General features: G+C 48.1%; 1 protein-coding gene across 1 annotated transcript in view; it reads left to right on the top strand.

The window, feature by feature from the left end:
* The window catches only part of SPAG17 (sperm associated antigen 17), a 531,742-nt gene that overhangs the window by 289,135 nt on the left and 214,854 nt on the right, over positions 1-27,753 (top strand). The window contains exons 6-11 of the mRNA XM_073668734.1: positions 4,188-4,367; positions 6,713-6,897; positions 6,994-7,155; positions 7,268-7,367; positions 12,734-12,852; positions 13,008-13,145. Of these exons, the coding sequence (XP_073524835.1) occupies positions 4,188-4,367; positions 6,713-6,897; positions 6,994-7,155; positions 7,268-7,367; positions 12,734-12,852; positions 13,008-13,145 (884 nt within the window). The remainder of the gene's footprint in view (positions 1-4,187; positions 4,368-6,712; positions 6,898-6,993; positions 7,156-7,267; positions 7,368-12,733; positions 12,853-13,007; positions 13,146-27,753) is intronic.

Raw genomic sequence — 27,753 nt, forward strand, 5'->3', positions numbered from 1 at the left:
ACAAGAATATAACTACTATAATACTGCTCCTATGTACAAGAATATAACTATTATAATACTGCCCCCTATGTACAAGAATATAACTACTATAATACTGCCCCCTATGTGCAAGAATATAACTACTATAATACTGCCCCCTATGTACAAGAATATAACTACTATAATACTGCCCCTATGTACAAGAATATAACTACTATAATACTGCCCCCTATGTACAAGAATATAACTACTATAATACTGCCCCTATGTACAAGAATATAACTACTATAATACTGCTCCTATGTACAAGAATATAACTACTATAATACTGCTCCTATGTACAAGAATATAACTACTATAATACTGCCCCCTATGTACAAGAATATAACTACTATAATACTGCCCCCTATGTACAAGAATATAACTACTATAATACTGCCCTCTATGTACAAGAATATAACTACTATAATACTGCTCCTATGTACAAGAATATAACTACTGTAATATTGCTCCTATGTACAAGAATATAACTACTATAATACTGCCCCCTATGTACAAGAATATAACTACTATAATACTGCCCCCTATGTACAAGAATATAACTACTATAATACTGCCCCCTATGTGCAAGAATATAACTACTATAATACTGCCCCCTATGTGCAAGAATATAACTACTATAATACTGACCCCTATGTACAAGAATATAACTACTATAATACTGCTCCTATGTACAAGAATATAACTACTATAATACTGCCTCCTATGTACAAGAATATAACTACTATAATACTGCTCCTATGTACAAGAATATAACTACTATAATACTGCTCCTATGTACAAGAATATAACTACTATAATACTGCCCCCTATGTACAAGAATATAACTACAATAATACTGCCCCCTATGTGCAAGAATATAACTGCTATAATACTGCCCCCTATGTACAAGAATATAACTACTATAATACTGCCCCTATGTACAAGAATATAACTACTATAATACTGCCCCCTATGTACAAGAATATAACTACTATAATACTGCCCCTATGTACAAGAATATAACTACTATAATACTGCTCCTATGTACAAGAATATAACTACTATAATACTGCTCCTATGTACAAGAATATAACTACTATAATACTGCTGCTATGTACAAGAATATATCTACTATAATACTGCCTCCTATGTACAAGAATATAACTACTATAATACTGCCCCTATGTACAAGAATATAACTACTATAATACTGCCCCTATGTACAAGAATATAACTGCTATAATACTGCTCCTCTGTACAAGAATATAACTACTATAATACTGTCTCTATGTACAAGAATATAACTACTATAATACTGCTCCTATGTACAAGAATATAACTACTATAATACTGCTGCTATGTACAAGAATATATCTACTATAATACTGCCTCCTATGTACAAGAATATAACTACTATAATACTGCCCTTATGTACAAGAATATAACTAGTATAATACTGCCCCTATGTACAAGAATATAACTACTATAATACTGCCTCCTATGTACAAGAATATAACTACTATAATACTGCCTCTTATGTACAAGAATATAACTACTATAATTCTTCCCCCTATGTACAAGAATATAACTACTATAATACTGCCCCCCATATACAAGAATATAACTACTATAATACTGCGCCCTATGTATAAGAATATAACTACTATAATACTGCCCCCCATATACAAGAATATAACTACTATAATACTGCCTCCTATGTACAAGAATATAACTACTATAATACTGACCCCTATGTACAAGAATATAACTACTATAATACTGCCCCCTATGTACAAGAATATAACTACTATAATACTGCTCCTATGTACAAGAATATAACTACTATAATACTGCCCCCTATATACAAGAATATAACTGCTATAATACTGCCCCCTATGTACAAGAATATAACTACTATAATACTGCCCCCATGTACAAGAATATAACTACTATAATACTGCCCCTATGTACAAGAATATAACTGCTATAATACTGCTCCTATGTACAAAAATATAACTACTATAATACTGCCCCCTATGTACAGGAATATAACTGCTATAATACAGCCCCTATGTACAAGAATATAACTACTATAATACTGCCCCTATGTACAAGAATATAACTGCTATAATACTGCTCCTATGTACAAGAATATAACTACTATAATACTGCCCCCTATATACAAGAATATAACTGCTATAATACTGCCCCCTATGTACAAGAATATAACTACTATAATACTGCCCCCATGTACAAGAATATAACTACTATAATACTGCCCCTATGTACAAGAATATAACTACTATAATACTGCTCCTATGTACAAGAATATAACTACTATAATACTGCCCCTATATACAAGAATATAACTGCTATAATACTGCTCCTATGTACAAGAATATAACTACTATAATACTGCCCCTATGTACAAGAATATAACTACTATAATACTGCCCCTATGTACAAGAATATAACTACTATAATACTGCCCCCTATATACAAGAATATGACTACTATAATACTGCCCTTATGTACAAGAATATAACTGCTATAATACTGCCCCCTATGTGCAAGAATATAACTACTATAATACTGCCCCCATGTACAAGAATATAACTACTATAATACTGCCCCTATGTACAAGAATATAACTACTATAATACTGCTCCTATGTACAAGAATATAACTACTATAATACTGCCCCTATGTACAAGAATATAACTACTATAATACTGCCCCTATGTACAAGAATATAACTACTATAATACTGCCCCCATGTACAAGAATATAACTACTATAATACTGCCCCTATGTACAAGAATATAACTACTATAATACTGCCCCCTATATACAAGAATATGACTACTATAATACTGCCCCTATGTACAAGAATATAACTGCTATAATACTGCCCCCTATGTACAAGAATATAACTACTATAATACTGCCCCCTATATACAAGAATATAACTACTATAATACTGCCCCTATGTACAAGAATATAACTACTATAATACTGCCCCTATGTACAAGAATATAACTACTATAATACTGCCCCCTATATACAAGAATATAACTACTATAATACTACCCCTATGTACAAGAATATAACTACTATAATACTGCCCCTATGTACAAGAATATAACTACTATACTACTGCCCCCATGTACAAGAATATAACTACTATAATACTGCCCCTATGTACAAGAATATAACTACTATAATACTGCCCCTATGTACAAGAATATAACTACTATAATACTGCCCCCTATATACAAGAATATGACTACTATAATACTGCCCTTATGTACAAGAATATAACTGCTATAATACTGCCCCCTTTGTACAAGAATATAACTACTATAATACTGCCCCCATGTACAAGAATATAACTACTATAATACTGCCCCTATGTACAAGAATATAACTACTATAATACTGCTCCTATGTACAAGAATATAACTACTATAATACTGCTCCTATGTACAAGAATATAACTACTATAATACTGCCCCTATGTACAAGAATATAACTACTATACTACTGCCCCCATGTACAAGAATATAACTACTATAATACTGCCCCTATGTACAAGAATATAACTACTATAATACTGCCCCTATGTACAAGAATATAACTACTATAATACTGCCCCCTATATACAAGAATATGACTACTATAATACTGCCCTTATGTACAAGAATATAACTGCTATAATACTGCCCCCTATGTACAAGAATATAACTACTATAATACTGCCCCCATGTACAAGAATATAACTACTATAATACTGCCCCTATGTACAAGAATATAACTACTATAATACTGCTCCTATGTACAAGAATATAACTACTATAATACTGCTCCTATGTACAAGAATATAACTACTATAATACTGCCCCTATGTACAAGAATATAACTGCTATAATACTGCTCCTATGTACAAGAATATAACTACTATAATACTGCCCCTATGTACAAGAATATAACTACTATAATACTGCCCTTATGTACAAGAATATAACTACTATAATACTGCCCTGTGTATAATGCCGCTGCTGGGAGTGTGCGTCACGGCTCCAGGAGACACTGACCCTTGTTCAGCAGTTGGTCAGTTCTTCTGATTGCTCTTTGCTCTGGTGACCAGGCTGTTGATGTGTTGGCAGATGATGAGCCTGATGACGGCGCCCATCACTACATCGTCGTTGTCGGAGTGTATCACCCGCAGGTCGTGGCTCTGTTGGCCGATCTCGGCGTCCCCGTCTCCAGTGTGATCAGGGTCTCTTCTCAGAATTACGCAGGCCTGCCGCCGTCTGACCAGGAGGAGTCCGGTGCTGCTGCAGACGGTAGGTGCTGACGTTGTCTCCCGCCGTGCGGTGCTCGGCAGGGGGCACTTTGTGCTGTCACTCCGGGATTCTCCTTTATTCCTCTGACATCTCACTGTTGGTGTAATGAACGTTTCCACGATTTCCTCGCAGATTTATTAGGATTCCGGCTCCGGTCCTCTCCGAGCCCCCGCCAGTCGCTGCTCCTGTGGCCAATCACTCATTGCTGCACTGGTCACATGACTGGATGCTGTCTGGTCACATGATCGCTTCAGCAAACTAGTGATCGTCTGCAGCAGTCACACAGGCAGACTTCAGAGGGCACAGCTGGGCAGCGCTGGGGTTTACATTTTATGAGATTTTATTTTCTTTTACTGCTGTACAAGGGTGTCCGTTCACCTCCGGTAAGCTGGGGGAGGTCGTAGTCCCGTTCACCTCCGGTAAGCTGGGGGAGGTCGTAGTCCCGTTCACCTCCGGTAAGCTGGGGGAGGTCGTAGTCCCGTTCACCTCCGGTAAGCTGGGGGAGGTCGTAGTCCCGTTCACCTCCGGTAAGCTGGGGGAGGTCGTAGTCCCGTTCACCTCCGGTAAGCTGGGGGAGGTCGTAGTCCCGTTCACCTCCGGTAAGCTGGGGGAGGTCGTAGTCCCGTTCACCTCCGGTAAGCTGGGGGAGGTCGTAGTCCCGTTCACCTCCGGTAAGCTGGGGGAAATCGTAGTCCCGTTCACCTCCGGTAAGCTGGGGGAGGTTGTAGTCCCGTTCACCTCCGGTAAGCTGGGGGAGGTCGTAGTCCCGTTCACCTCCGGTAAGCTGGGGGAGGTTGTAGTCACGTTCACCTCCGGTAAGCTAGGGGAGGTCGTAGTCCCGTTCACCTCTGGTAAGCTGGGGGAGGTTGTAGTCCCGTTCACCTCCGGTAAGCTGGGGGAGGTTGTAGTCCTGTTCACCTCCGGTAAGCTGGGGGAGGTCGTAGTCCCGTTCACCTCCGGTAAGCTGGGGGAGGTTGTAGTCCCGTTCACCTCCGGTAAGCTGGGGGAGGTTGTAGTCCCGTTCACCTCCGGTAAGCTGGGGGAGGTTGTAGTCCCGTTCACCTCCGGTAAGCTGGAGGAGGTTGTAGTCCCGTTCACCTCCGGTAAGCTGGAGGAGGTTGTAGTCCCGTTCACCTCTGGTAAGCTGGGGGAGGTCGTAGTCCCGTTCACCTCCGGTAAGCTGGGGGAGGTTGTAGTCCTGTTCACCTCCGGTAAGCTGGGGGAGGTCGTAGTCCCGTTCACCTCCGGTAAGCTGGGGGAGGTTGTAGTCCCGTTCACCTCCGGTAAGCTGGGGGAGGTCGTAGTCCCGTTCACCTCCGGTAAGCTGGGGGAGGTTGTAGTCCCGTTCACCTCCGGTAAGCTAGGGGAGTTCGTAGTCCCGTTCACCTCTGGTAAGCTGGGGGAGGTCGTAGTCCCGTTCACCTCCGTTAAGCTGGGGAAGGTTGTAGTCCCGTTCACCTCCGGTAAGCTAGGGGAGTTCGTAGTCCCGTTCACCTCTGGTAAGCTGGGGGAGGTCGTAGTCCCGTTCACCTCCGTTAAGCTGGGGGAGGTTGTAGTCCTGTTCACCTCCGGTAATCTGGGGGAGGTTGTAGTCCCGTTCACCTCCGGTAAGCTGGGGGAGGTTGTAGTCCCGTTCACCTCCGGTAAGCTGGGGGAGGTTGTAGTCCCGTTCACCTCCGGTAAGCTGGAGGAGGTTGTAGTCCCGTTCACCTCTGGTAAGCTGGGGTAGGTCGTAGTCCCGTTCACCTCCGGTAAGCTGGGGGAGGTTGTAGTCCTGTTCACCTCCGGTAAGCTGGGGGAGGTTGTAGTCCCGTTCACCTCCGGTAAGCTGGGGGAGGTTGTAGTCCCGTTCACCTCCGGTAAGCTGGGGGAGGTTGTAGTCCCGTTCACCTCCGGTAAGCTGGGAGAGGTTGTAGTCCCGTTCATCTCCGGTAAGCTGGGGGAGGTTGTAGTCCCGTTCATCTCCGGTAAGCTGGGGGAGGTTGTAGTCCCGTTCACCTCCGGTAAGCTGGAGGAGGTTGTAGTCCCGTTCACCTCTGGTAAGCTGGGGGAGGTCGTAGTCCCGTTCACCTCCGGTAAGCTGGGGGAGGTCGTAGTCCCGTTCACCTCCGGTAAGCTGGGGGAGGTTGTAGTCCCGTTCACCTCCGGTAAGCTAGGGGAGGTCGTAGTCCCGTTCACCTCTGGTAAGCTGGGGGAGGTCGTAGTCCCGTTCACCTCCGGTAAGCTGGGGGAGGTTGTAGTCCCGTTCACCTCCGGTAAGCTGGGGGAGGTTGTAGTCCCGTTCACCTCCGGTAAGCTGGGGGAGGTTGTAGTCCCGGCAGTCTTACCGACTCTTGTGTTCTCAGTGACAGAAGTCGAGAAGCAGAGGAAGGAAACGCTGCGGAAATCTCTGCAAACCTTCTGGAAATATCTAGAACCCGTCCTGGAGTCCAGAAGATGCGGCCGCTCCTCCCTGGCCCAGGTGGCCCGACTGCAGCACCTGGTGAGAGAGAGCAGCCATCCGGCCGACTGGAGCAACGCCGACATGCGGGTCAGTGATGATGGGGGTGGTAGTAGCGAGTGTCTCATGTGCCGTATTACCGGTGCCTTATATCATGTATGTGGCGCCATCTGATGTCGCCCGCAGATGTCTTATGCCACCGATGTGTTTGAGAGCGTCGCCTGTCTCATGTACGACTGCCTGGACTGGAGGAGACAACACCGGCATTACCTGGCCAGTATGGAGCTCATCCACGTCCCACAGGTGGGCAAGATGCAGAGCCAGGAGAGACCCCCCGCACCGCCAGAGGTGAGAGGTCCGAGGCACCCTGATCTCCCGTCACCTGCTATACTGCTGAAAGTATGTGACCCCCTGGTACGGCTCAGCCAGGGGGTGATCAGTGGCTGCCTTCTTCTTTCAGGCGCCGGCTGCTCTCCCGCCGCCATCTCCCACCGGCAAAAACAAGGGTCCAGGGGACGAGGTCCATCCGACGACCTCGCTGCCACCTCCAATCCCCCCAGGTACGTCCAGCACGTGACCGAAGCATCGGCCACTCCGGAGAAGCCAGCGCCGCACAAAGCTTCTTCTATGCACTGAGTCTCACTGCACTGGACGCAGCCTGCAGTGTAAAGAATGGAGGCAGTGGCTGGGGTCAGGTCTGCATGTACACGTGTAAATGCACCATCTCCTCACCACACGTATCACACGTCACACAGCAAAAGTTATGCAAGATTCTCAAAAAAGCAAAACATTTCCATAACGCAACCAGCATGTAATCCTCCATGCTTTACACTGCAGCCTGCATCTACAGAAAGGGAAAATAGAATAGAGAGAGGTGAATACATTGTCATCCTGGATTTGTTATAGGGCCACAACACATGCCCACAGGTAGAGCCCCCCATATAATGCTGTATGTACAAGGTAGGTAGAGACTCCCATATAATGCTGTATGTACAAGGTAGGTAGAGACCCCCATATAATGCTGTATATACAAGGTAGGTAGAGACCCCCATATAATCCTATATGTACAGGGCAGGTAGAAGCCCCCATATAATCCTATATGTACAGTGCTGGCCAAAAGTATTGGCACCCCTGCAATTCTGTCAGATAATACTCAGTTTCTTCCTGATAATGATTGCAATCACAAATTCTTTGGTCTTATTCTCTTCATTTAATTTGTCTTCAATGAAAAAACACAAAAAGAATTGTCCTAAAGCAAAATTGGATATAATTCCACACCAAACCTAAAAAAGGGGGTGGACAAAAGTATTGGCACCCTATGAAAAATCCTGTGATGCTTCTGTAATTGGTGTAATTAACAGCACCTGTAACTTACCTGTGGCACCTGACAGGTGTTGGCAATAACTAAATCACACTTGCAGCCAGTTAACATGGATTAAAGTTGACTCAACCTCTGTCCTGTGTCCTTGTGTGACCACATTGAGCATGGAGAAAAGAAAGAAGACCAAAGAACTGTCTGAGGACTTGAGAAACCAAATTGTGAGGAAGCATGAGCAATCTCAAGGCTACAAGTCCATCTCCAAAGTCCTGAATGTTCCTGTGTCTTCCGTGCGCAGTGTCATCAAGAAGTGTAAAGCCCATGGCACTGTGGCTAACCTCCCTAGATGTGGACGGAAAAGAAAAATTGACGAGAGATTTCAATGCAAGATTGTGCGGATGGTGGATAAAGAACCTCGACTAACATCCAAACAAGTTCAAGCTGCCCTGCAGTCCGAGGGTACAACAGTGTCAACCCGTACTATCCGTTGGCGTCTGACTGAAAAGGGACTGTATGGTAGGATACCCAGGAAGACCCCACTTCTTACCCCGAGACATAAAAAAGCCAGGCTGGAGTTTGCCAAAACTTACCTGAGAAAGCCTAAAACGTTTTGGAAGAATGTTCTCTGGTCAGATGAGACAAAAGTAGATGGGAAAAAGCATCAACATAGAGTGTACAGGAAAAAAAAGAGGCATTCAAAGAAAAGAACACCGTCCCTACAGTCAAACATGGCGGAGGTTCCCTGATGTTTTGGGGTTGCTTTGCTGCCTCTGGCACTGGACTGCTTGACCGTGTGCATGGCATTATGAAGTCTGAAGACTACCAACAAATTTTGCAGCATAATGTAGGGCCCAGTTTGAGAAAGCTGGGTCTCCCTCAGAGGTCATGGGTCTTCCAGCAGGACAATGACCCAAAACACACTTCCAAAAGCACTATAAAATGGTTTGAGAGAGACGTCTAAGGTGGCCAGCAATGAGTCCAGACCCGAATCCCATAGAACACCTGTGGAGAGATCTCAAAATGGCAGTTTGGAGAAGGCACCCTTCAAATATCAGGGACCTGGAGCAGTTTGCCAAAGAAGAATGGTCTACAATTCCAGCAGAGCATTGTAAGAAACTCATTGATGGTTACCGGAAGCGGTTGTTCGCAGTTATTTTGGCTAAAGGTTGTGCAACCAAGTATTAGGCTGAGGGTGCCAATACTTTTGTCTGGCCCATTTTTGGAGTTTTGTGTGAAATGATCAATGATTTGATTTTTGCTTCATTCTCTTTTGTGTTTTTTCCTTGCAAGCAAATTAAATGAAGAGAATAAGACCAAAGAATTTGTGATTGCAAGAAACTGAGTATTATCTGACAGAATTGCAGGGGTGCCAATACTTTTGGCCAGCACTGTGTAGGGCAGGTAGAAGCCCCCATATAATCCTATATATACAGGGCAGGCGGAGACCCCTATATAATCCTATATATACAGGGCAGGTAGAGACCCCCATATAATCCTATATGTACAGGGCAGGTGGAGACCCCCATATAATCCTATGTCTATACAGGGCAGGCAGAGACCCCCATATAATCCTATGTCTCTATATACAGGGCAGGCAGAGACCCCCATATAATCCTATGTCTCTATACAGGTCAGGCAGAGACCCCCCATATAATCCTATGTCTCTATACAGGTCAGGCAGAGACCCCCATATAATCCTATGTCTCTATACAGGTCAGGCAGAGACCCCCATATAATCCTATGTCTCTATACAGGTCAGGCAGAGACCCCCATACAATCCTATGTCTCTATACAGGTCAGGCCGAGACCCCCCATATAATCCTATGTCTCTATACAGGTCAGGCAGAGACCCCCTTATAATCCTATGTCTCTATACAGGTCAGGCAGAGACCCCCATATAATCCTATGTCTCTATACAGATCAGGCAGAAACCCCCATATAATCCTATGTCTCTATACAGGTCAGGCAGAGACCCCCATATAATCCTATGTCTCTATACAGGTCAGGCAGAGACCCCCCATATAATCCTATGTCTCTATACAGGTCAGGCAGAGACCCCCCATATAATCCTATGTCTCTATACAGGTCAGGCAGAGACCCCCATATAATCCTACGTCTCTATACAGGTCAGGCAGAGACCCCCATATAATCCTATGTCTCTATACAGGTCAGGCAGAGACCCCCCATATAATCCTATGTCTCTATACAGGTCAGGCAGAGACCCCCATATAATCCTATGTCTCTATACAGGTCAGGCAGAGACCCCCTTATAATCCTATGTCTCTATACAGGTCAGGCAGAGACCCCCTTATAATCCCATGTCTCTATACAGGTCAGGCAGAGACCCCCCATATAATCCTATGTCTCTATACAGGTCAGGCAGAGACCCCCCATATAATCCTATGTCTCTATACAGGTCAGGCAGAGACCCCCATATAATCCTATGTCTCTATACAGGTCAGGCCGACACCCCCAATATAATCCTATGTCTCTATACAGGTCAGGCAGAGACCCCCTTATAATCCTATGTCTCTATACAGGTCAGGCAGAGACCCCCCATATAATCCTATGTCTCTATACAGGTCAGGCAGAGACCCCCATATAATCCTATGTCTCTATACAGGTCAGGCAGAGACCCCCATATAATCCTATGTCTCTATACAGGTCTGGCAGAGACCCCCATATAATCCTATGTCTCTATACAGGTCAGGCAGAGACCCCCCATATAATCCTATGTCTCTATACAGGTCAGGCAGAGACCCCCATATAATCCTATGTCTCTATACAGGTCAGGCAGAGACCCCCATATAATCCTATGTCTCTATACAGGTCAAGCAGAGACCCCCATATAATCCTATGTCTCTATACAGGTCAGGCAGAGACCCCCATATAATCCTATGTCTCTATACAGGTCAGGCAGAGACCCCCATATAATCCTATGTCTCTATACAGGTCAGGCAGAGACCCCCCATATAATCCTATGTCTCTATACAGGTCAGGCAGAGACCCCCATAAAATCCTATGTCTCTATACAGGTCAGGCAGAGACCCCCATATAATCCTATGTCTCTATACAGGTCAGGCAGAGACCCCCTTATAATCCTATGTCTCTATACAGGTCAGGCAGAGACCCCCCATATAATCCTATGTCTCTTTACAGGTCAGGCAGAGACCCCCATATAATCCTATGTCTCTATACAGGTCAGGCAGAGACCCCCTTATAATCCTATGTCTCTATACAGGTCAGGCAGAGACCCCCCATATAATCCTATGTCTCTATACAGGTCAGGCAGAGACCCCCTTATAATCCTATGTCTCTATACAGGTCAGGCAGAGACCCCCATATAATCCTATGTCTCTATACAGGTCAGGCAGAGACCCCCTTATAATCCTATGTCTCTATACAGGTCAGGCAGAGACCCCCCATATAATCCTATGTCTCTATACAGGTCAGGCAGAGACCCCCCATATAATCCTATGTCTCTATACAGGTCAGGCAGAGACCCCCATATAATCCTATGTCTCTATACAGGTCAGGCAGAGACCCCCTTATAATCCTATGTCTCTATACAGGTCAGGCAGAGACCCCCCATATAATCCTATGTCTCTATACAGGTCAGGCAGAGACCCCCCATATAATCCTATGTCTCTATACAGGTCAGGCAGAGACCCCCATATAATCCTATGTCTCTATACAGGTCAGGCAGAGACCCCCATATAATCCTATGTCTCTATACAGGTCAGGCAGAGACCCCCCATATAATCCTATGTCTCTATACAGGTCAGGCAGAGACCCCCATATAATCCTATGTCTCTATACAGGTCAGGCAGAGACCCCCATATAATCCTATGTCTCTATACAGGTCAGGCAGAGACCCCCCATATAATCCTATGTCTCTATACAGGTCAGGCAGAGACCCCCTTATAATCCTATGTCTCTATACAGGTCAGGCAGAGACCCCCTTATAATCCTATGTCTCTATACAGGTCAGGCAGAGACCCCCCATATAATCCTATGTCTCTATACAGGTCAGGCAGAGACCCCCCATATAATCCTATGTCTCTATACAGGTCAGGCAGAGACCCCCATATAATCCTATGTCTCTATACAGGTCAGGCAGAGACCCCCTTATAATCCTATGTCTCTATACAGGTCAGGCAGAGACCCCCTTATAATCCTATGTCTCTATACAGGTCAGGCAGAGACCCCCCATATAATCCTATGTCTCTATACAGGTCAGGCAGAGACCCCCTTATAATCCTATGTCTCTATACAGGTCAGGCAGAGACCCCCTTATAATCCTATGTCTCTATACAGGTCAGGCAGAGACCCCCCATATAATCCTATGTCTCTATACAGGTCAGGCAGAGACCCCCCATATAATCCTATGTCTCTATACAGGTCAGGCAGAGACCCCCATATAATCCTATGTCTCTATACAGGTCAGGCAGAGACCCCCTTATAATCCTATGTCTCTATACAGGTCAGGCAGAGACCCCCTTATAATCCTATGTCTCTATACAGGTCAGGCAGAGACCCCCCATATAATCCTATGTCTCTATACAGGTCAGGCAGAGACCCCCCATATAATCCTATGTCTCTATACAGGTCAGGCAGAGACCCCTCTCCCGCTGGAGGCAGACCCCCGGCTGTACTCTGAGCTGCTCGCTGATGTTCCGGAGGATCTGCTTTCGGTTCCCGTCATGCTGCATTGTTTGCTGGAGCAGGTACCGTCATCCCGGGGGCCGCATAGATGAGGGGGATCTTTGTGTCCTCTGCTCAGTCTTGCAGCCCTGGCCTCTGACTGTCAGCTCTGCGGTCCAGACCCCCCGGATTATGTGCAGGGTCGGAGGTGGTGACTTTTTTTTTGTTCACTTGACAGGTGGTTGCAACTGAGGAAGGTCTATTACCTCCGCGTGAGATGATGCCGGACCCCCGAGCCGACGGTCTGGACCCCGACATTGCCAAGCACTTAGTATCTGTCCTGGATTCACTGTCATTATCTGAGCAAGAGAAGAAGGTGAGAGCCCGGCGATCCGCGGTGTCGGGGCACGCGGGACAGATGGGGTGTAACGGGTCCGGGAGGCGGAACCTCTGAGCTACTATACAAGGGGGCGGCCCTTGTAAGGGAGCGGGTGGCAGTCTCTGGGTGAACGGACAGGGAGTTACGGCAAGTGATCAGGGCAGTCTCTGGGTAAGGGGTAGGTACGACCTGTGATGGCAGAGCCTCCGGGTAGGCTAGCAGGCAGATGGTAGATGTGTGCTCCCAGGTGAGCAAGCGAGAGTCTCTGGAATAGCAGGTGGTCACGGCACGTGACGGCGGAACCTCCGGGCTGGCAGGCAGGTAGGTAACGGAGATGCGCTCCCAGGTGAGCGGACAAGAGTCTCTGAGATAGCTGGTGGTCACAGCACGTGACAACGGAGCCTCCGGGCTGGCAAGCAGGCAGGTAGCGGAGAAGCGCTCCCAGGTGAGCGGGCAAGCTGGTCCATAGACAGACTGACCGGAGTTGTAAGGCAGACCGTCGGACCTCAGGCAAGCAGGCAGGTAGCTGATGTGCGCTCCCAGGTGAGCGGACAAGTTGGTCCTTAGACAGACTGACCGGAGTTGTAAGGCAAACCGTCGGACCTCAGGCAGGCAGGCAGGTAACAAGTATTCAGGCAGGAATCAGGCAGGTAACTAGCAGGAAACTGGCAGGAAACTGGCAGGTAACTGGCAGGTAACTGGCAACGGGACCTGAGGGCTGAAGCACAGGTGAGACACAGGTGCAAACAACATTGCTCGGGCACCTCCATTTTGGAGGAGGTGCCTTATATATGATGAAGTCCTCCGGCCATTGGCCGGGGACTCTTTAGGGCGGCGCGCGCGGCCCCTTTAAGAGGAGGGGAGCGCGCGCGCGCGCGCCCTAAGCACAGGGGCCGGGAAGGAGCGCGCGCTGAGAGCAGAGCAGGAGGAGGACGCCGGGACGGAGCGCGCGCTGACAGCAGAGCGGGGGGAGGATGCTGGGCACGGAGCAGAGCGGTGAGGGGAGCAGCGTCCCTGCCTAGCAGAGGGCAGGGACGCCAGCGCTACAGTACCCCCCCCTTTAGGCCCCCCCTTTTTTAGGCCAGACAGAAATTTAGCTAGGATGAGAGGGGCATGGATGTTCTCCCGGGGCTCCCACGTTCTCTCCTCAGGACCAAACCCCCTCCAATCTACCAGAAAAAAGGTCTTTCCTCTTACCCTTTTGCTGGCAAGAATGTTCTCTACCTCAAACTTGTCCTCAGCAGAAACCAGAGCAGGAGGCGTACCTGTAGACTTAGAAAAAGAGTTAAGTACCACAGGTTTGAGGAGAGATACATGGAAGGAGTTAGGGATCCGTAAGTTGGCCGGGAGTTTCAATTTATAGGCTACCGGGTTGATCTGACCGATGACCACCAGTGGACCGATGAACCGAGACCCTAACTTATAGGAAGGGATCTTGAGTCGGACATATTTGGACGAGAGCCAGACTTTATCCCCAGGACGGAATTGAGGAGGGTCCATCGCTAAATGCTGCCAGGGGGCAGCAGGTACTGGCAGAGGAAGAAGGCGGCCGGCCGACAGGTGTCTCGGAACTTTGTTGCGGGCGCAGGACACACAGGCAGAAACAAAGTCCATAACATCCTTGTGCAGGTTAGGCCACCAGTAGTGTCGGGTAATAAGCTGGAGGGTCTTTTTCCGACCGGCGTGGTCAGCTAGTTTAGACGAATGACCCCAGTGTAGGATTCTCTCCCGATCAGGTACCGATACGAACGTCTTACCAGGAGGGAGACAATTTAGACTCACGGGAGCCACCTGCATTACTCTGGCGGGATCGATGGGGCAGTCACATGGTCTATGAGGTGGTGATGTCTCTGCCTCCTCCTTAACAAAGACATCAGCACTAGACCAATAAGGAATCGGAAGTCCAGGTAGATTAGCTGGGATAGGAGAGGGACGGACGGAATGGACGGGAACCAGGCAGGTTTTATGACAGGCCTGTCCCCAGTGAAGGACTTCTCCGGTTTGCCAGTCAAGCACGGGTGCATGTCTCTGGAGCCAAGGCAGACCTAGCAAGAGGGCGTGAGGGAGACCAGGCAGAACGTGAAAGGAGATACTCTCTGAATGCAGCATTCCCACCTGCAGAGTAATGGATTCGGTGATGAATTGGATGGGGCGAGGTAAGAGGCCCCCATCCACGGCAACAACAGACAAGGGTACAGCCAGAGGTTTGGTGGGGATGCGGAATTTCTCCACCAGGGACTGTGAAATAAGATTTCCGGCTGCTCCAGAGTCAAGTTGGGCTAGTTCGGAATAACGATTCTCCCCGCAGATGATTGAGACTGACAACAGCAGGGATGGAGAGGATTTATTTTTGTCTAGATCGACCCCTCTGAGTGAACCTAGATACAGGCGTTCTCCCGACCTCTCCGGGCAGGCACGGATCAGATGCTCCTTACTGCCACAGTAGAAGCAGCTCCCCTCGGCACGGCGGAAATCCTGACGGGATTTGACCATCTTGGTCTGGTCGACCTGCATAGGCTCAGGAGAGTGTACCTGTGGAGAAACGGAAGGAATGACGGGTTCCTGGAAAGTAGGAGCTAGACGTGGAATCCTTCTCTCACGGGTGACCTCTTTGGCACGCTCCTGGAACCGTAGGTCAATCCGGGTGGCAAGGGTTATTAGATCATCGAGAGTGGTAGGAATGTCCCGACCAGCAAGTTCATCTTTAATACGGCCGGACAGACCCTCCCAGAAGACGGATACCAGGGCTTCGTTATCCCAGGCCAGCTCCGAGGCAAGGGTACGGAACCGTATGGCATATTGGCCCACGGTGAGGCTTCCCTGACGGAGGCGAAGCAGAGAAGATGCGGATGAGGTCCTCCGTCCGGGTTCGTCGAAGGCTTTCCGGAAAGCCATGAGAAAGGCAGGCAAGTCGGACACCAGGGGATCTCCTCTCTCCCATAGAGGATTTAGCCAGGCCAGGGCCTCCCCGGTGAGATGGGACATGATAAAGGCAATTTTGGCTCGGTCGGAGTTAAACTGGTGGGATAATAGTTCAAAATGCAGGGTGCACTGATTTATGAAGCCCCGAGCCAGGACGGAGTCGCCTCCGAAGCGAGGAGGTGCAGAGAGCCGGGGTCCGGAAAAGGATACCATGGTACTGGCGGAGGTTGTTGGTGGATCAGACAGAGTGTTCAGGCGAGTATTAACACTCCGCAGGTGACCCAGGATGGTCTCCTGTTGGGACCTCTGACGGGACAGTTCAAGACAGAGGTCCGAGAGCGAGGGAGCTTGGGTGCCACCGGGTTCCATGGCCCGAGCAAACTGTAACGGGTCCGGGAGGCGGAACCTCTGAGCTACTATACAAGGGGGCGGCCCTTGTAAGGGAGCGGGTGGCAGTCTCTGGGTGAACGGACAGGGAGTTACGGCAAGTGATCAGGGCAGTCTCTGGGTAAGGGGTAGGTACGACCTGTGATGGCAGAGCCTCCGGGTAGGCTAGCAGGCAGATGGTAGATGTGTGCTCCCAGGTGAGCAAGCGAGAGTCTCTGGAATAGCAGGTGGTCACGGCACGTGACGGCGGAACCTCCGGGCTGGCAGGCAGGTAGGTAACGGAGATGCGCTCCCAGGTGAGCGGACAAGAGTCTCTGAGATAGCTGGTGGTCACAGCACGTGACAACGGAGCCTCCGGGCTGGCAAGCAGGCAGGTAGCGGAGAAGCGCTCCCAGGTGAGCGGGCAAGCTGGTCCATAGACAGACTGACCGGAGTTGTAAGGCAGACCGTCGGACCTCAGGCAAGCAGGCAGGTAGCTGATGTGCGCTCCCAGGTGAGCGGACAAGTTGGTCCTTAGACAGACTGACCGGAGTTGTAAGGCAAACCGTCGGACCTCAGGCAGGCAGGCAGGTAACAAGTATTCAGGCAGGTAACTAGCAGGAAACTGGCAGGAAACTGGCAGGTAACTGGCAGGTAACTGGCAGGTAACTGGCAACGGGACCTGAGGGCTGAAGCACAGGTGAGACACAGGTGCAAACAACATTGCTCGGGCACCTCCATTTTGGAGGAGGTGCCTTATATATGATGAAGTCCTCCGGCCATTGGCCGGGGACTCTTTAGGGCGGCGCGCGCGGCCCCTTTAAGAGGAGGGGAGCGCGCGCCCTAAGCACAGGGGCCGGGAAGGAGCGCGCGCTGAGAGCAGAGCAGGAGGAGGACGCCGGGACGGAGCGCGCGCTGACAGCAGAGCGGGGGGAGGATGCTGGGCACGGAGCAGAGCGGTGAGGGGAGCAGCGTCCCTGCCTAGCAGAGGGCAGGGACGCCAGCGCTACATGGGGCAGTGCTGGTCACCAATATAACCGCCATACAGTGCCAAAGAAAAGGGCTGCAGTCACTACACTGCACAGATATGTATATAGTATACAGGTGCATCTCACTCAATTATCATATCATCAAAAAGTGAATTTAATTCAGTTCAATACAAAAAGTGACACATGGATCCCTCTGTGTGTAATGACTCTATATAATAGATCCCTCTGCGTGTAATGACTCTATATAATAGATCCCTCTGTGTGTAATGACTCTATATAATAGATCCCTCTGTGTGTAATGACTCTATATAATAGATCCCTCTGTGTGTAATGACTCTATATAATAGATCCCTCTGTGTGTAATGACTCTATATAATAGATCCCTCTGTGTGTAATGACTCTATATAATAGATCCCTCTGTGTGTAATGACTCTATAGAATAGATCCCTCTGCGTGTAATGACTCTATATAATAGATCCCTCTGTGTGTAATGACTCTATATAATAGATCCCTCTGTGTGTAATGACTCTATATAATAGATCCCTCTGTGTGTAATGACTCTATATAATAGATCCCTCTGTGTGTAATGACTCTATATAATAGATCCCTCTGTGTGTAATGACTCTATATAATAGATCCATCTGTGTGTAATGACACTATATAATAGATCACTCTGTGTGTAATGACTCTATATAATAGATCCCTCTGTGTGTAATGACTCTATATAATAGATCACTCTGTGTGTAATGACTCTATATAATAGATCCCTCTGTGTGTAATGACTCTATATAATAGATCCCTCTGTGTGTAATGGCTCTATATAATAGATCCCTCTGTGTGTAATGACTCTATATAATAGATCGCTCTGTGTGTAATGACTCTATATAATAGATCCCTCTGTGTGTAATGACTCTATATAATAGATCACTCTGTGTGTAATGACTCTATATAATAGATCCCTCTGTGTGTAATGACTCTATATAATAGATCCCTCTGTGTGTAATGACTCTATATAATAGATCGCTCTGTGTGTAATGACTCTATATAATAGATCCCTCTGTGTGTAATGACTCTATATAATAGATCCCTCTGTGTGTAATGACTCTATATAATAGATCCCTCTGTGTGTAATGACTCTATATAATAGATCCCTCTGTGTGTAATGGCTCTATATAATAGATCCCTCTGTGTGTAATGACTCTATATAATAGATCCCTCTGTGTGTAATGACTCTATATAATAGATCACTCTGTGTGTAATGACTATATAATAGATCCCTCTGTGTGTAATGGCTCTATATAATAGATCCCTCTGTGTGTAATGACTCTATATAATAGATCGCTCTGTGTGTAATGACTCTATATAATAGATCGCTCTGTGTGTAATGACTCTATATAATAGATCCCTCTGTGTGTAATGACTCTATATAATAGATCCCTCTGCGTGTAATGACTCTATATAATAGATCCCTCTGTGCGTAATGACTCTATATAATAGATCCCTCTGTGCGTAATGACTCTATATAATAGATCCCTCTGTGCATAATGACTCTATATAATAGATCCCTCTGCGTGTAATGACTCTATATAATAGATCCCTCTGCGTGTAATGACTCAATATAATAGATTCCTCTGTGTGTAATGACTCTATATAATAGATCCCTCTGCGTGTAATGACTCTATATAATAGATCCCTCTGCGTGTAATGACTCTATATAATAGATCCCTCTGTGTGTAATGACTCTATATAATAGATCACTCTGTGTGTAATGACTCTATATAATAGATCCCTCTGCGTGTAATGACTCTATATAATAGATCCCTCTGCGTGTAATGACTCTATGTAATAGATCCCTCTGCGTGTAATGACTCTATATAATAGATCCCTCTGTGTGTAATGACTCTATATAATAGATCCCTCTGTGTGTAATGACTCTATATAATAGATCCCTCTGTGTGTAATGACTCTATATAATAGATCCCTCTGTGTGTAATGACTCTATATAATAGATCCCTCTGTGTGTAATGACTCTATATAATAGATCCCTCTGCGTGTAATGACTCTATATAATAGATCCCTCTGTGTGTAATGACTCTATATAATAGATCGCTCTGCGTGTAATGACTCTATATAATAGATCCCTCTGTGTGTAATGACTCTATATAATATAGGAGTTTTACTTTTTGGATTGAAGAACTGAAATAAATTAACTTTTTGATGATATTGTAATTTTGTGAGAAGCTCTTGTATATGTATTATAGACGTCTGCTCAGTGACGGTGATAAGTCCTTCCATGGAGGAAGCAACTTCATACCCCACAGCCACGGCCACGGCTCAGAAAGGCGACTCTTCTCACTGGAAAGAAGGGCCACAAGTTCTCACTAGGGTTTAGGTCCAGTGAGGATGAGGCCGGTCATTATCCTCCATCTTTACTCATCTCATCAGTCCATAAAACCTGAGAACAATCTGTATCTTGCTCAGTGGTGGTCGGGCTCAGTCCCCTCACCTCGGCCGTGTCTCTGAGCACTGAACACCTTGTTCTTCTGTGTCTTGCTCAGTGGTGGTCGGGCTCAGCCTCCTCACCTCGGCCGTGTCTCTGAGCACTGAACACCTTGTTCTTCTGTGTCTTGCTCAGTGGTGGTCGGGCTCAGCCTCCTCACTTCGGCCGTGTCTCTGAGCACTGAACACCTTGTTCTTCTGTGTCTTGCTCAGTGGTGGTCGGGCTCAGCCCCCTCACCTCGGCCGTGTCTCTGAGCACTGAACACCTTATACTTCTGTGTCTTGCTCAGTGGTGGTCGGGCTCAGTCTCCTCACCTCGGCCGTGTCTCTGAGCACTGAACACCATGTACTTCTGTGTCTTGCTCAGTGGTGGTCGGGCTCAGCCTCTTCACCTCAGCCGTTTCTCTGAGCACTGAACACCTTGTTCGTCTGTGTCTTGCTCAGTGGTGGTCGGGCTCAGCCTCCTCACCTCGTCCGTGTCTCTGAGCACTGAACACCTTGTACTTCTGTGTCTTGCTCAGCGGTGGTTGGGCTCAGCCTCCTCACCTCGGCCGTGTCTCTGAGCACTGAACACCTTGTTCTTCTGTGGTGGGATGAGGTGGGATGGGATTGGGTCAAGTTTGCAGGTGGTGAGGTGTGATTTGGAGAGTAAAGAGGAGACTTGACCTTCTGTAATGGTGGAGAAGTGGGGTTTGGAGGAGGAAGGTTGAGTAGATATGAGGAGGGGCTGTGGGGACTTTAGGCAAAAGCTTTGTCTGATGGTGTCAATCTTCTGCTTGAAGAATGAGGCAAAGTCTTCAGCTGAGATGAGTAGAGAGGGAGGAGGTGCTTGGGGACGGAGAAGAGAATTGAAAGTGTTAAATAGCTGTTTAGGGTTGTGGGACAGGGAGGATATAAGAGATGAGAAGTAGGTTTGTTTTGCTGCAGTGAGTGTGGACTTGAAAATAGTGAGGGATTGTTTGAATGTGATGAAGTGCTCGATGGAGTGAGACCTTTTCCATCTCCGCTCCGCAACCCTGGAGGCCCATCGCAGTTCTTTAGTAAGTTTGGTGTGCCAGGGTTGCCTGTTGATTGTGCGAAATTTGGTGTGTGTGAGAGGGGCGATCGAGTCGAGAGCTGCAGCTATTGTGGTGTTATATAAAGCGGCAGCAACATCTGCATTGTGTAAGGAATTTATGTCTGTAAGAGGGAGGAGGGATTCAGAGAGTGAGTGTAGGTCAAGGTGTTTGAGATTTCTGCGACGTTGTGTAAGTTTGTGGAGTGGGGATTGCGCACCTGGAGAGGAGAGGGCAGAGAATGTGAGTAGGTTGTGGTCAGAGAGAGGGAGGGGTGAGTTAGAGAGGTTAGATAGGGAACAGAGGCTGGTGAAGATGAGGTCCAGTGTGTGGCCATCTTTATGAGTAGCTGCAGAAGACCATTGAGCGAGGCCGAAGGAGGAAGTGAGGGATAGAAGCTTGGAGACAGAAGAGTAGGAAGTGTCAATGGGGATGTTGAAGTCACCCATGATGATAGTGGGGATGTCAGCGGAAAGGATGTGAACCAGCCAGGTGGTGAAGTGGTCTAAGAAAGTGGTGGCTAGCCCTGGGGGTCGGTAAATGACAGCCAGTTGGAGGTCAGAGTGGGAATAGATGCTCACACAGTGCACCTCAAAAGAGGGGAGTGTAATGGAGGGTGGCAGTGGGATTTGGGTGAAAGCGCAGGTATCTGACAGGAGAAAACCTACGCCTCCACCGTTTTCGCCGTTGGGGCGCAGGGTGTGGAAAAGGTGGAATCCGCCATACGAAAGTGCAGCTGGGGAGGCTGTGTCAGAGGGGGTGAGCCAGGTTTCGGTAATGGCGAGGAAGGAACGTTTGTTAGTAATGAAAAGGTCGTGAATGTAGGAAAGTTTGTTGCAGACGGAGCGAGCTTTCCATAGAGCTCCTGTTAGTGCACCTGAGGAAGTGGGGATTAGTTGGATGGGTATGAGGTTAGAAGGGTTGCGACAGTGTGTGGAAGGTCATGGATAGGAGGTAGAAGTAACTGTGGGGATATGGCGAGAACGACCAGGATTTGGAGAGATATCTCCAACAGTGAGGAGGAGCAGAGAAAGTGTTAGCAGGTGGGAGCAGGAGAGAGCTTGAGGTGGCTGTCTGTGTTTGGAGATCCAGGATTGAATATTAAAGAACAATTCTGAGGAGGAGGTGAGATGAACGGTGAGGTTGGAGGGAGAGATGAACAGTTCCTTACTTGGTGTAGGGATTTGAGGGGTTACTAGAAAGTGGAGGACTATAGAGGGAAAAGTGGGAGCTAACAGAAACATAGTTAATAGAGAGTGAGTGATCAAAGTGTTGGTGACCTGACTCCTGCCCTGACTAACTGCCTCTGAAATAACTGCCACTTATCTCCGAAGCCACTATGCACAAGAAGTCTTGCACAACCCAGCACGTGTGCACCCCTTAAGGAGCTTCAAAATATATAGAGCACACTAAACCATCAGGTGAGGGGCATTGTGGGAGCTGCTTGTGGCTAAATTAGCAGCTGCTCACCTCACCAGGAGATGGCTGGGTGATCAAAGACAGAGCTAGGACTCTGCAGGCTCTGCAGTTTGGCAGGTCTAAACATCAGATAAAATCTACAGTGGGGAAAGGACGGACATATGTGAGTATTGAGTGCAAAGGGACAGATAAAGCAGAAATATCAAGCGGAGAAGTTCCCAGTAATAACTCTCAGCTCCTCATCGACAGAGAAGTGAATCAGGAGGATAAACCCGGCGAGCAGGACTGACTCGGGAGGGGTCACATTGGCCTCCAGACACATCCGGCCGCGGCTCCTCCATCTTCTTGTGTGTATAAATATAAATATATATATATATACAGTACAGACCAAAAGTTTGGACACACCTTCTCATTGAAAGATTTTTCTGTATTTTCATGACTATGAAAATTGTACATTCACACTGAAGGCATCAAAACTATGAATTACCACATGTGGAATTATATACTTAACAAAAAAGTGTGAAACCACTGAAAATATGTCTTATATTCTAGGTTCTTCACAGTAGCCACCTTTTGCTTTGATGACTGCTTTGCACACTCTTGGCATTCTCTTGATGAGCTTCAAGAGGTAGTCACTGGAAATGGTCTTCACTTCTCAGGTGTGCCCTGTCAGGTTTAATAAGAGGGATTTCTTGCCTTATAAATGGGGTTGGGACCATCAGTTGTGTTGTGCAGAAGTCTGGTGGATACACAGCTGATAGTCCTACTGAATAGACTGTTAGAATTTGTATTATGGCAAGAAAAAAGCAGCTAAGTAAAGAAAAACGAGTGGCCATCATTACTTTAAGAAATGAAGGTCAGTCAGTGCGAAAAATTGGGAAAACTTTGAAAGTGTCCCCAAGTGCAGCTGCAAAAACCATCAAGCGCTACAAAGAAACTGGCTCACATGAGGACCGCCCCAGGAAAGGAAGACCAAGAGTCACCTCTGCTTCTGAGGATAAGTTTATCCGAGTCACCAGCCTCAGAAATCGCAGGTTAACAGCAGCTCAGATTAGAGACCCGGTCAATGCCACACAGAGTTCTAGCAGCAGACACATCTCTACAACAACTGTTAAGAGGAGACTTTGTGCAGCAGGCCTTCATGGTAAAATAGCTGCTAGGAAACCACTGCTAAGGACAGGCAACAAGCAGAAGAGACTTGTTTGGGCTAAAGAACACAAGGAATGGACATTAGACCAGTGGAAATCTGTGCTTTGGTCTGATGAGTCCAAATTTGAGATCTTTGGTTCCAACCACCGTGTCTTTGTGCAATGCAGAAAAGGTGAACGGATGGAGTCTACATACCTGGTTCCCACCGTGAAGCATGGAGGAGGAGGTGTGATGGTGTGGGGGGGCTTTGCTGGTGACACTGTTGGGGATTTATTCACAATTGAAGGCATACTGAACCAGCATGGCTACCACAGCATCTTGCAGCGGCATGCTATTCCATCCGGTTTGCGTTTAGTTGGACCATCATTTATTTTTCAACAGGACAATGACCCCAAACACCTCCAGGCTGTGTAAGGGCTATTTGACCAAGAAGGAGAGTGATGGGGGGCTACGCCAGATGACCTGGCCTCCACAGTCACCAGACCTGAACCCAATCGAGATGGTTTGGGGTGAGCTGGACCGCAGAGTGAAGGCAAAAGGGCCAACAAGTGCTAAGCATCTCTGGGAACTCCTTCAAGATTGTTGGAAGACCATTTCCGGTGACTACCTCTTGAAGCTCATCAAGAGAATGCCAAGAGTGTGCAAAGCAGTCATCAAAGCAAAGGTGGCTACTGTGAAGACCCTAGAATATAAGACATATTTTCAGTTGTTTCACACTTTTTTGTTAAGTATATAATTCCACATGTGGTAATTCATAGTTTTGATGCCTTCAATGTGAATGTACAACTTTCATAGTCATGAAAATACAGAAAAATCTTTAAATGAGAAGGTGTGTCCAAACTTTTGGTCTGTACTGTATATATATATATATACACTGCTCAAAAAAATAAAGGGAACACTTAAACAACAGAATATACCTCCAAGTAAATGAAACTTCCGTGAAATCAAACTGTCCACTTAGGAAGCAACACTGATTGACAATCAATCTCACCTGCTGTTGTGCAAATGGAATAGACAATAGATGGAAATTATTGGCAATTATCAAGACACCCTCAATAAAGGAGTGGTTCTGCAGGTGGGGACCACAGACCACATCTCAGTACCAATGCTTTCTGGCTGATGTTTTGGTCACTTTTGAATGTTGGTTGCGCTTTCACACTCGTGGTAGCATGAGAGAGACTCTACAACCCACAGAAGTTGCTCAGGTAGTGCAGCTCATCCAGGATGGCACATCAATGCGAGCTGTGGCAAGAAGGTTTGCTGTGTCTGTCAGCGTAGTGTCCAGAGGCTGGAGGCGCTACCAGGAGACAGGCCAGTACACCAGGAGGCGTGGAGGGGGCCGTAGGTGGGCAACAACCCAGCAGCAGGACCGCTACCTCCGCCTTTGTGCAAGGAGGAACAGGAGGAGCACTGCCAGAGCCCTGCAAAATGACCTCCAGCAGACCACAAATGTGCAGTGTCTGCACAAACGGTTAGAAACCGACTCCATGAGGGTGGTATGAGGGCCCGACGTCCACAGATGGGGGTTGTACTCACAGCCCAGCACCATGCAGGATGCTTGGCATTTGCCACAGAACACCAGGATTGGCAAAGACACCACTGGCGCCCTGTGCTCTTCACAGATGAAAGCAGGTTCACACTGAGCACATGTGACAGACGTTACAGAGTCTGGAGACGCCGTGGAGAGCGATCTGCTGCCTGCAACATCCTTCAGCATGACCGGTCTGGCAGTGGGTCAGTAATGGTGTGGGGTGGCATTTCTTTGGAGGGCCGCACAGCCCTCCATGTGCTCGCCAGAGGCAGCCTGACTGCCATTAGGTACCGAGATGAGCTCCTCAGACCCCTTGTGAGACCATATGCTGGTGCGGTTGGCCCTGGGTTCCTCCTAATGCAGGACAATGCCAGACCTCATGTGGCTGGAGTGTGTCAGCAGTTCCTGCAAGATGAAGGCATTGAAGCTATGGACTGGCGCGCCCGTTCCCCAGACCTGAATCCAATTGAGCACATCTGGGACAACATGTCTCGTTCCATCCACCAACGTCACGTTGCACCACAGACTGTCCAGGAGTTGGCGGATACTTAACTCCAGGTCTGGGAGGAGATCCCACAGGAGACCATCCGCAACCTCATCAGGAGCATGCCCAGGCGTTGTAGGGAGGTCATACAGGCACGTGGAGGCCACACACAATACTCAGCCTCATCAGGAGCATGCCCAGGCGTTGTACGGAGGTCATACAGGCAAGTGGAGGCCACACACAATACTCAGCCTCATCAGGAGCATGCCCAGGCGTTGTACGGAGGTCATACAGGCAAGTGGAGGCCACACACAATACTCAGCCTCATCAGGAGCATGCCCAGGCGTTGTAGGGAGGTCATACAGGCACGTGGAGGCCACACACAATACTCAGCCTCATCAGGAGCATGCCCAGGCGTTGTAGGGAGGTCATACAGGCACGTGGAGGCCACACACAATACTCAGCCTCATCAGGAGCATGCCCAGGCGTTGTAGGGAGGTTATACAGGCACGTGGAGGCCACACACAATACTCAGCCTCATCAGGAGCATGCCCAGGCGTTGTAGGGAGGTCATACAGGCACGTGGAGGCCACACACAATACTGAGCCTCATCAGGAGCATGCCCAGGCGTTGTAGGGAGGTCATACAGGCACGTGGAGGCCACACACAATACTCAGCCTCATCAGGAGCATGCCGAGGCGTTGTAGGGAGGTCATACAGGCACGTGGAGGCCACACACAATACTCAGCCTCATCAGGAGCATGCCCAGGCGTTGTAGGGAGGTCATACAGGCACGTGGAGGCCACACACAATACTCAGCCTCATCAGGAGCATGCCCAGGCGTTGTAGGGAGGCTATACAGGCACGTGGAGGCCACACACAATACTCAGCCTCATCAGGAGCATGCCCAGGCGTTGTAGGGAGGTCATACAGGCACGTGGAGGCCACACGCAATACTCAGCCTCATCAGGAGCATGCCCAGGCGTTGTAGGGAGGTCATACAGGCACGTGGAGGCCACACACAATACTCAGCCTCATCAGGAGCATGCCCAGGTGTTGTAGGGAGGTCATACAGGCACGTGGAGGCCACACACAATACTCAGCCTCATCAGGAGCATGCCCAGGCGTTGTAGGGAGGTCATACAGGCACGTGGAGGCCACACACAATACTCAGCCTCTTCAGGAGCATGCCCAGGCGTTGTAGGGAGGTCATACAGGCACGTGGAGGCCACACACAATACTCAGCCTCATCAGGAGCATGCCCAGGCGTTGTAGGGAGGCTATACAGGCACGTGGAGGCCACACACAATACTCAGCCTCATCAGGAGCATGCCCAGGCGTTGTAGGGAGGTCATACAGGCACGTGGAGGCCACACGCAATACTCAGCCTCATCAGGAGCATGCCCAGGCATTGTAGGGAGCTCATACAGGCACGTGAAGGCCACACACAATACTCAGCCTCATCAGGAGCATGCCCAGGCATTGTAGGGAGGTCATACAGGCACGTGGAGGCCACACACAATACTGAGCCTCATCAGGAGCATGCCCCGGCGTTGTAGGGAGGTCATACAGGCACGTGGAGGCCACACACAATACTGAGCCTCATCAGGAGCATGCCCAGGCGTTGTAGGGAGGTCATACAGGCACGTGGAGGCCACACACAATACTCTGCCTCATCAGGAGCATGCCCAGGCGTTGTAGGGAGGTCATACAGGCACGTGGAGGCCACACACAATACTCAGCCTCATCAGTAGCATGCCCAAGCGTTGTAGGGAGGTCATACAGGCACATGGAGGCAACACACAATACTCAGCCTCATCAGAAGCATGCCCAGGCGTTGTAGGGAGGTCATACAGGCAAGTGGAGGCCACACACAATACTCAGCCTCATCAGGAGCATGCCCAGGTGTTGTAGGGAGGTCATACAGGCACGTGGAGGCCACACACAATACTCAGCCTCATCAGGAGCATGCCCAGGCGTTGTAGGGAGGTCATACAGGCACGTGGAGGCCACACACAATACTCAGCCTCATCAGGAGCATGCCCAGGCGTTGTAGGGAGGTCATACAGGCACATGGAGGCCACACACAATACTCAGCCTCATCAGGAGCATGCGCAGGCATTGTAGGGAGGTCATACATTCACGTGGAGGCCACACACAATACTCAGCCTCATCAGGAGCATGCCCAGGC

The sequence above is a fragment of the Phyllobates terribilis genome, unplaced genomic scaffold, assembly GCF_046119375.1.
Source record: "Phyllobates terribilis strain yellow unplaced genomic scaffold, ASM4611937v1 Scaffold_2__4_contigs__length_985480577, whole genome shotgun sequence".
Taxonomy (NCBI): Eukaryota; Metazoa; Chordata; class Amphibia; order Anura; family Dendrobatidae; genus Phyllobates; species Phyllobates terribilis.